Source organism: Rutilus rutilus, assembly GCF_951802725.1.
Source record: "Rutilus rutilus genome assembly, chromosome: 2".
In the NCBI taxonomy this organism is placed as follows: Eukaryota; Metazoa; Chordata; class Actinopteri; order Cypriniformes; family Leuciscidae; genus Rutilus; species Rutilus rutilus.
The window spans coordinates 45,065,894-45,076,988 of NC_140210.1; the positions used below are offsets into that span (position 1 = coordinate 45,065,894).

The following is an 11,095-nucleotide window of genomic DNA, read 5'->3' on the forward strand; positions in this document are numbered from 1 at the left end:
ATAATATCCTGTTTATTGTCTTTTTGCTTGTAAATTGTAAATGTTGTGTTCTTTGGTGTAAAAAATAAAAATAGTAATTTGTTCTGATTTCTTGTCATTCATTTCTTTTTTCTTTCTTTCATTGTTTTTATCTGTCAGTCATTCATTATTATTATTATTATTTCTTATGTCTTTGTGTTTGTTAATTTATTCAGCTTTCTTTCTCTATTATATCTTGTCTGGCCATTTTATAATTTTGGAAAGTGGAAAAGTGCTCTGGGTTTTATTGAAATATGAGCTATTACCTTTATTCTTTAAGAATGATACAAAAACATTTCTGAGAAAATGCAACAACAACAACAGATTTAATATATATACATTCTAACATCATATAATAATCTAATTTCAAACTCGCTATGTTGATGAAAATCATTGGCATTTGTCAAGGTGATGACATTTTTATACAGCAAGCACAAATGAAAGGAAAGCAATTCAGAACATTTCAGAAAACAGGTTTACACACCCGCTGAAGTGTATTCATAACATTCACAACATTCATATTCATAACCGCTCTTCTTATAAGTAACATTAAAGTCGGCATGAAACACAAGTCCGAGTCTTTTCTTTCTTATGTGACGTATACATCCGAGTGGAACGGTTTCTGGAACAAGATCAAATGTAGGGCGGGGCTTGATTTTGTCAGAGGGGAATTAACTGGATTGTTGTGGTTTGCTATTGGTGGATCTGATGTGATTGACAGGTTGCTCCGCCCTCATGGCAGTAAACACATCATCAGAGAAGAGAGAGGGGCAACATCTCTTCTCTAAGATAATAGTGATGTGCAAAAATCATTTATAATAAATATTGCAAAATAAAGGTAACACTTTACAATAAGGTCCATTAGCTACATTAATTAGCATGAACTAATAATGAACTGCACTTATACAGCATTTATTAATCTTTGTTAATCTTTAATAATACTTTATTAAAATCTTGTTAACATTAGTTAATGCACTGTGAACTAACACGAACAAACAATGAACAGCTGTATTTTTTATTAACTAACCTTAACAAAGATTAACGAAACAGTAATAAATATATTGTTCATGGTTAGTTCATGTTAGTTAATACATTAACTAATGCTAACTAATGAACCTTATTATAAAGAGTTACCAAAATAAAAATGATTGGTTTTTGATTTCATGCTGACTTTAATGCTAGTTTTGGCAGGACAGCTCAGTAACTTTTAACAGAAAAGATGAACGTCTATCGCTCCATCCGGTCAGACAGCTGGCAGTGACGAGAACAGATGGCTTGTGGGAAAATCAGAGAGCTGAATGTGTGTGTTCGGCACGTACGAGTCTTAAAAGCACACACGCGCTCAGTCCAGTGGCACCTGAAAGATCAGTCTCGATTTTGATTTCATGCTGACTTTAATGTTGACAAGCACAGTGACTTTTAACAGAAAACTACTGGATGTGCGTCCGGTCAGACAGCTGGCAGTGCAGAGAACAGATGGCTTGTGGGAAAATCGGAGTGTTTGGCACGTACGAGTCTTAAACACACACACACACACTCAGTCCAGCGACCCCTGAAAGATCAGTCTCGTGACCTTGCCCTCGCGCGCGAGTGGCCTCATGCAGAACGGACACGCGGGGTAAAACCCGTGCGCCCCGTGCGGCAGCATCAGTTTGCTCCAGAAGGCCGCGGTCCGCTCTGAGCACACGTGTCCGCAGGGGTTCAAGGCGTGCGTCGGGGGCGCCCCGTCCAGGTAGAAGCCCGACTCGCGGCCCAGTTTGAGCGGCACGTACAAACCTCGCGTTCGGCACAGCGGACACTCTCTCTCGCCCTCCCTCAGCGGCTCCTGCTCCGCCTCCTCTTTCGCCTCAGACTCGTCGTCCTCCTCCTCGGTCGAGCCCTCGTTCGGGACCCGCCGGCGCCCCCTCCAGGCGTGGTACCCGTGCACGTGTCCGCAGTGCAGGTAGGCCCAGGGCTGGTCGTCGTGGGCCGGGCCGATGAAGGAGCGATCGGAGCTGGGGAAGGCCAGTGTTCGCAGGCCCACGGGACACTGAGGCCGAGCCGCGTTCAGCTCGCGCCGGAGCACCTCCAGGTGTTTGAGGGTCGGCGTGCGGGACAGGCCTTCAGCCGAACGCCACAGGAGAGTCGCGCCGCACAGATCGATTAACGTGCCGTCCGTCAACTCCTGAGACTCGTCTTCAACCTAGAGAGAGAGAGAGAGAAATAGAACGTGTTAGGGGTGTAACGATACCCTCATGTCACGATTCGATACATATCACGATACTGAACTCACGATACGATATTATTGTTATTATTGTAACTTGTTTTCAACCCAGAGAGAGAGAGAAGGAGAGAGGGAGGAATAGAATGTATTAGAGGTGTAACGATACCCTCATGTCACAATTCGATACATATCACGATACTGATACGATATTATTGTTATTATTGTTACTCGTTTTCAACCCAGAGAGAGAGAGAGAGAGCGAGAGAGAAAGAGACAGAGAGAGAGAGAGAGAGAGAGAGAGAGAGAGAGAGAGAGGAATATAATGTATACATAGTTATTTGAACATATCTTATTTTTTCATATATTTCATTTATTCAGGTGTTCATTATCCACACTCTAAAAAATCTTGGGTTATTGTTTTCTACCCAAATCCTGAGTTTGGGTAGTTTTCGTGTTACCCAGATCCTGGGTCGGATATAATAACCCAGGGGTTGAGTTATTTATCGCGGGCTTTTTGCGACCTCTTCGGAGTTAGAGAGAAATAGAACGTGTTAGGGGTGTAACGATACCTTCATGTCACGATTCGATACATATCACGATACTGAACTCACGATACGATATTATTGTTATTATTGTAACTTGTTTTCAACCTAGAGAGAGAGAGAAATATAATTATTATGCCGCTTTTTCCACTGCTTCCACTTCAGCTCGCTTTAAATGGTACGACCTCTGTTGAGGTTCCAAGCGTACCGTGCCGATACTAAAATGTGACGTGAAAACACTACGAATCACTTGATTGGTCAGAGAGAATCGTCTCTACCAGCGTCATTGGATTTGCAACACGAGACACCAAACCTGTGTTTCTGTATTACCAGATTCTGAAGCTGATAGTACACAATTATTTTAGACGAATATGCTTGCACTCTATCACTGACTAGATATATTTAAAATAATGTAGGCCACTTTTAACTGGTAACATAAGACATTATCAGGACCCACAAATATTCCCCCATTGCATTATTATACATTATATTCAACATTATATTGTAGTTTAATGAAGTACTGACACTATAACTCTGTAAACTTGAATTTTTTTTCCTCACACACTAATTTTCATTTTGGGTGAACTATACACAATACATATTGTCACTATCCAAGATACATATTATTGCATTTTTGTATTGCGATATACTGTGACACGATATATGGTTACACCCCTAGAACGTATACATAGTATATTTGAACATATTAGTTTTCATATATTTTATATATTCAGGTGTTCATTATCCTTTGACATGGAAGGCATTTGGAAGTGACACATGGGAAAACAGCCACTTCTGTTACTAATGTAATCAGAATAATCCTAAAATGGGCAGATATCAAACGATTAATAAGCCTGCCTAACAGAGTGGATACTTTCAGAGGAGGTAAGTAAAGGTCAATCTGCACTGACTCTAACCGGCCACTAGATGACGCTCTTATTTCCTCATGAATCCACATGCTCTTCAAACATGATCGCTCAGTGAGTCAGTAAACGTACAGCGAGTCCATACAGAGTCATAGTGGAACACATCCAAACCACATCCACTGTTTAGAGAGCGCAAGATATCCAGAGAAACCTCCCAGCGTCACCTCGGGTCTTCTGTCTCACACAGGCACACATCTCAGACAGACACACACACACACACACACACATCTCCACATCTCAGACAGACACACACACAAAACACGGCCACCACGAATATACAGATGAGTTAGATGTGCAGTGTCAGAAATACTGCATTTACACAATTCACAACACAAAAAGTATAGTAAACATAGATAGATAGATAGATAGATAGATAGATAGATAGATAGATAGATAGATAGATACACTCAGACATTTTCATGCCGTTTAAGGTTTTTATTTATTTCTTTGATTTTTGAGTTAAATAATTATTTGTTTGTGAGTTTCAACTTATCTAGATTCAGTATAGGTTAAATAAGACCCATTATGAGCTATAAAATTCTGCTGAACAGATATTGAGAAATCCAGGATCCAGGAAGTAAGAGATGTTCAGAACTGTTGTTTACCAGCGACTGTCATTTCATAACGTCTCATTCTCACACACTGAGCATCCAGAAAAAAAGCTGCATGGCGAGGTTATGGACAGGCCTTCTGACGCCATGGAGACCAGATTTAACAACACAACAAACATTCCAGTCGGGCGGGAGTCATATCACGCACAACAGCACACAAACACACACACACACACACACAGGACACGACACAAGTTTTGTGCTCATTTACTCTCTGTACGCCTTCGCTGATTGAAAAGATACACAAATATACAAAAAACTCTTATTCACACTACAAAACTGAACAACGCTTCGTGTGTGTGTGTGTGTGTGTGTGTGTGCATGTGAGATTCCAGATAAGGACGGTGGGAATTTTGTTGTCATGGTGATGTTTGAGTAACACAACAAGGAAATCTTAGCCTAATGTTTCTCTGTGCATCACCAAAATGTCGCTATGGTGAAGTTTTGACCTTGTTCTGGAGGATTTCATTACGCCTCAGTGATTCTCGGCCCTCACTTTGGTTGTGAGTTTAATGAGAAAGTCTATGAAATAATGTAAATCCGTGTCTTTGAGGAGCTTGGCCTGCGCTCTCACCAGTTTGCCGGGTTTCTGAGCCGATCGCGTCTCTCGCAGTGTGAAGACGTTCCCGCACACCGAGATCTCCCTCCAGGCGCTGGGTTTGGACTCGCAGGTGAAGCCGTGTCGCGGGCGCATCACCAGCACGCCGTTCGTGGTCAGACCGTCCATCTGCCCGTCAGCGCACCACCACTTCGCCGCTTTCTCCTGAGGACAGAGGGGAAACAGGCTCATTCATCAGTTCGTTTGTTCATGCATTCGTTCTGATTCACTGATTCATTCATTCGCTTACTACATTCACTGATTCATTCATTCATTCATGCATTCATTCAGATTCACTGATTCATTGATTCACTCACTTTATTCACTGGTTTATTGATTCACTCACTTTATTAACTGATTCATTGATTCACTTACTTTATTCACTGATTCACTCACTTCATTCACTGATTCATTGATTCACTCACTTTATTCACTGGTTTACTGATTCACTTACTTTATTCACTGATTCACTCACTTCATTCACTGATTCATTGATTCACTCACTTTATTCACTGGTTTACTGATTCACTCACTTTATTCACGGATTCATTGATTCACTTACTTTATTCACTGATTCATTGATTCACTTACTTTATTCACTGATTCACTCACTTCATTCACTGATTCATTGATTCACTCACTTTATTCACTGTTTTACTGATTCACTTACTTTATTCACTGATTCACTCACTTCATTCACTGATTCATTGATTCACTCACTTTATTCACTGGTTTACTGATTCACTCACTTTATTCACGGATTCATTCATTCACTCACTTTATTCACTGGTTCATTCATTCGCTCACTTCATTCACTGATTCATTCATTCGCTCACTTCATTCACTGATTCATTGATTCACTCACTTCATTCACTGATTCATTGATTCACTCACTTTATTCACTGGTTTACTGATTCACTCACTTTATTCACTGGTTTACTGATTCACTCACTTCATTCACGGATTCATTCATTCACTCACTTTATTCAGTGGTTCATTCATTCACTCACTTCATTCACTGATTCATTAATTCACTCACTTCATTCGCTGATACATTCCTTTGCTCACTTCATTTTCTGATTCATTCATTCACTCACTTTATTCAGTGGTTCATTCATTCGCTCACTTCATTTTCTGAATCATTCATTCACTCACTTCATTCACTGATACATTCCTTTGCTCACTTCATTCGCTGATACATTCCTTTGCTCACTTCATTCTCTGATTCATTCATTCACTCACTTCATTCGCTGATACATTCCTTTGCTCACTTCATTTTCTGATTCATTCATTCACTCACTTTATTCAGTGGTTCATTCATTCGCTCACTTCATTTTCTGATTCATTCATTCGCTCACTTCATTCACTGATACATTAATTCGCTCACTTCATTCGCTGATACATTCATTCACTCACTTCATTCACTGATTCATTAATTCGCTCACTTCATTCGCTGATACATTCCTTTGCTCACTTCATTCTCTGATTCATTCATTCACTCACTTCATTCACTGATTCATTAATTCGCTCACTTCATTCGCTGATACATTCCTTTGCTCACTTCATTCTCTGATTCATTCATTCACTCACTTCATTCACTGATTCATTAATTCGCTCACTTCATTCGCTGATACATTCCTTTGCTCACTTCATTCTCTGATTCATTCATTCGCTCACTTCATTCACTGATACATTAATTCGCTCACTTCATTCGCTGATACATTCATTCACTCACTTCATTCACTGATTCATTAATTCGCTCACTTCATTCGCTGATACATTCCTTTGCTCACTTCATTCTCTGATTCATTCATTCACTCACTTCATTCACTGATTCATTAATTCGCTCACTTCATTCGCTGATACATTCCTTTGCTCACTTCATTCTCTGATTCATTCATTCACTCACTTCATTCACTGATTCATTAATTCGCTCACTTCATTCGCTGATACATTCCTTTGCTCACTTCATTCACTGATTCATTCATTCACTCACTTCATTCACTGATTCATTAATTCGCTCACTTCATTCGCTGATACATTCCTTTGCTCACTTCATTCTCTGATTCATTCATTCGCTCACTTCATTCACTGATTCATTCATTCATTCACTCACATCGACTACTGTTCAAAAGTTTGGGGTCAGTAAAAAAAAAAACCGAACACTTTTGCAACAAGGATGCATAAAATTGATCAAAAGTGACAGTAAAAACATTTATAATGTCTTTCTTTCTTTTGAACTTTCTATTCATCAAAGAATCCTGAAAAATAAAATGTGTCACAGTTTTATCAAAAATATGAAGTGAGAATAATCAGAAATGTCTCGAGCATCAAATCACTGAAGACTGGAGTGATGATGCTGAAAATTCAGCTTTGATCACAGAAATAAATGATATTTTACAGTATATTCACATAGAAAACTTCTTTTAAATTATAATAATATTGCACAATACTGCTGTTTTTCTGGGGGGGGGGGGGGGGGGGGGGTCTGTTGATCAAATAAATGCAGACTTGGTGCGCAGAAGAGATTTCTTTCAAAAATATAAGCCGACCCAATCATACCGACCCAAACTTCTGAATGGTAGTGTCGATCAATCTCTTCATGAATTTGTTCACTCACTCACTTGTTCATTTTCAGCTCTCCAGGATCAGTGAACACATGAATGCATCGTGGAACGGGTGGATGGATGAGTGTGAAAGACTGTAAGAGAGGAGAGAGTGTGTGTGACCCACCCCCAGGAAGATGCTTTTGGCCGAGTCGAAGCCGGCGGCGTAGATGCGCGCGGTGTAGGGCGGGTCTCGCTCACACACGATCCGACACGCGAACCGCGAGATGGTGCTCTGAGACGACAGTGTGTCGCTGTTACCGTGACAACCAGGCGCATTGTCCAACACCACAAAATCAATGGGGCTTTCAGTGGACCGGCCGATCTGCAAAAGAATGATGGTTTTATAGGGTTTGTGCAATGAAGATATGAGCAAAATCAGACTGATATCAGTGACAGATATGATCAACTTTTGGTAACACTTTATTTTACAGTGTCCTTGTTACATATGTTACATGCACCTACCATAGTAATAACAGTAAATTATGCATAATTACATGCAACTCATTACATTACAAGCAATTGAAAGTTATAAAGTCTGAATTGTGAGATATAAACTCGCAATTGCGAGAAAAAAGTCAGATAAAAAGTCGCATTTACATTTAAAAATTTTTTTGGTGCCGGAAACAAGCTTTGCTTACATGATGGAATATTAAACATCTCACAAGTTATTTTGGCAAAAACAACATGTAACCAAACTCAAGGTTATGTTGGCTAGAAGTGGGTTACTCATAGCTGGACTACATCGGCTCTATAGTTAACCAAAACGGTGAAATGACAGCTATTGCATTCTGGGTAATGGCACAAATCCAGCAAGAAAAAACGCACCTGAAACATGTCAGTGTTGCTGTCGTGTGTGTACTCCACCACCACCGTCTGCGCTCGGGACAGTGTGTACGAGACACTGTGCTGGTCTTTGTTGCTGATGGCCTGCAGAAACACCAAAACCCTCGTCATGAGCAGGCAGGAGTAACAGATGACAGAGAAACGTGAGGATGAGGTAAATGTGTTGAGTGATACATGAGTTAACATGCCTTAGACAGTGAGGAATGATAAGGACATTTAAACACTCGGCTTGTGCAGATCCAACGTGACACATATGAATGAGCAACATAAAAATGATGATGGTGTACCTTGGCGGTCTGCGGACTGCATGTGCTGTGGACGGTGCTGGGTTTGACTCCATTGGCTTTGGGTCTCTTTAACAGAGCGAAGCGGCTTCTCCTTCTGCCCCGGTCTCCGTTCGGCAAAGAGCCGTTGTAGCTGTGAGGTAAACAAACCGTTGGTGCACAATCTGATTCATTCGTTCACTCACTTCATTCACTGATTCATTCATTCACTCACTTCCTTCTCTGATTCATTCATTCGCTCACTTCATTCACTGATTCATTCGTTCACTCACTTCCTTCTCTGATTCATTCATTCATTCGCTCACTTCATTCTGATTCATTCATTCGCTCACTTCATTCTCTGATTCATTCATTCACTCACTTCCTTCACTGATTCATTCATTCGCTCACTTCATTCTCTGATTCATTCATTCGCTCACTTCATTCACTGATTCATTCATTCGCTCACTTCATTCACTGATTCATTCATTCACTCACTTCATTCTCTGATTCATTCGTTCACTCACTTCATTCACTGATTCATTCATTCACTCACTTCCTTCTCTGATTCATTCATTCGCTCACTTCATTCACTGATTCATTCGTTCACTCACTTCATTCTCTGATTCATTCATTCACTCACTTCCTTCTCTGATTCATTCATTCACTCACTTCATTCACTGATTCATTCATTCACTCACTTCATTCTCTGATTCATTCATTCACTCACTTCATTCTCTGATTCATTAATTCACTCACTTCCTTCTCTGATTCATTCATTCGCTCACTTCATTCACTGATTCATTCGTTCACTCACTTCATTCTCTGATTCATTCGTTCACTCACTTCATTCTCTGATTCATTCATTCACTCACTTCATTCACTGATTCATTCATTCACTCACTTCATTCACTGATTCATTCATTCACTCACTTCATTCTCTGATTCATTCATTCACTCACTTCATTCTCTGATTCATTCATTCACTGATTCATTAATTCACTCACTTCATTCTCTGATTCATTAATTCACTCACTTCCTTCTCTGATTCATTCATTCGCTCACTTCATTCACTGATTCATTCATTCGCTCACTTCATTCTCTGATTCATTCATTCGCTCACTTCATTCACTGATTCATTCGTTCTCTCACTTCATTCTCTGATTCATTCATTCACTCACTTCCTTCTCTGATTCATTCGCTCACTTCATTCACTGATTCATTCATTCACTCACTTCATTCTCTGATTCATTCATTCACTCACTTCATTCTCTGATTCATTCATTCACTCACTTCATTCACTGATTCATTCATTCACTCACTTCATTCTCTGATTCATTCATTCACTCACTTCATTCACTGATTCATTCATTCGCTCACTTCCTTCTCTGATTCATTCATTCGCTCACTTCATTCACTGATTCATTCGTTCACTCACTTCATTCTCTGATTCATTCATTCACTTACTTCCTTCTCTGATTCATTCATTCGCTCACTTCATTCACTGATTCATTCATTCACTCACTTCATTCTCTGATTCATTCATTCACTCACTTCATTCTCTGATTCATTAATTCGCTCACTTCCTTCTCTGATTCATTCATTCGCTCACTTCATTCACTGATTCATTCATTCACTCACTTTTCTCTGATTCATTCATTCACTCACTTCATTCACTGATTCATTCATTCGCTCACTTCATTCACTGATTCATTCATTCACTCACTTCATTCACTGATTCATTCATTCACTCACTTCATTCACTGATTCATTCATTCACTCACTTCATTCACTGATTCATTCATTCGCTCACTTCATTCTGATTCATTCATTCGCTCACTTAATTCACTGATTCATTCATTCGCTCACTTCATTCACTGATTCATTCATTCACTCACTTCATTCACTGATTCATTCATTTATTCACTCACATGGACTACTGTTAAAATGTTTTTTTTTAAATAAACTAATACTTTTATTCATCAAGGATGCATTAAATTGATCAAAAGTGACAGTAAAGACATTTATTATGTTACAAAAGATTCTATTTCAAATAAATGCTGTTCTTTTGAACTTTCTTATCAAGGAATCCTTAAAAATAAAACGTATCACGGTTTCTTTAAAAAATGTAAATTGAAATATCAACATTAAAAATAAAAACAAATGATTCTTGAGCATCAAATCATCATATTAGAGTGATTTCTGAAGGATCATGTGACACTGAAGACTGGAGTAATGATGCTGAAATATATTACAGAGAGCCGTTGTAGCTGTGCAGAAAACACAATCTCGCATTAGTAAAACTTGTTTAAGCACGAATGCAAACCTTACCCGAGGATGACGAGCTCTCCGTATTTGACGGGTTTAGAAGAGCTCAGCAGCTCCTGCTCGGGGGACAACATCGCTTTACTCTTCTGCTCAAACACTTCCTCTGAAATGTGTTTTGCCTTTCTTGATCTTCCTTCCTCAGAGCTCCACCATC

General features: G+C 39.5%; 1 protein-coding gene across 4 annotated transcripts in view; it reads right to left on the bottom strand.

The window, feature by feature from the left end:
- Positions 1-266: 266 nt before the first annotated feature.
- The window catches only part of peli1a (pellino E3 ubiquitin protein ligase 1a), a 17,431-nt gene continuing 6,602 nt past the window's right edge, over positions 267-11,095 (bottom strand). For 3 of the 4 annotated variants that reach the window (XM_084394209.1, XM_084394208.1, XM_084394207.1), the window contains exons 2-7: positions 10,945-11,095; positions 8,638-8,767; positions 8,333-8,434; positions 7,632-7,829; positions 4,875-5,063; positions 268-2,200 (exon numbers count right to left, since the gene is read on the bottom strand). The exon at positions 10,945-11,095 is cut by the window's right edge and continues 20 nt beyond it. In XM_084394209.1, coding sequence (XP_084250335.1) covers positions 1,556-2,200; positions 4,875-5,063; positions 7,632-7,829; positions 8,333-8,434; positions 8,638-8,767; positions 10,945-11,015 — 1,335 coding nt within the window. In that variant the 5' untranslated portion in view covers positions 11,016-11,095 and the 3' untranslated portion in view covers positions 268-1,555. Of the gene's footprint in view, positions 2,201-4,874; positions 5,064-7,631; positions 7,830-8,332; positions 8,435-8,637; positions 8,768-10,944 lie in introns of all 4 variants that reach the window. The other variant, XM_084394206.1, reaches the window with a different exon arrangement.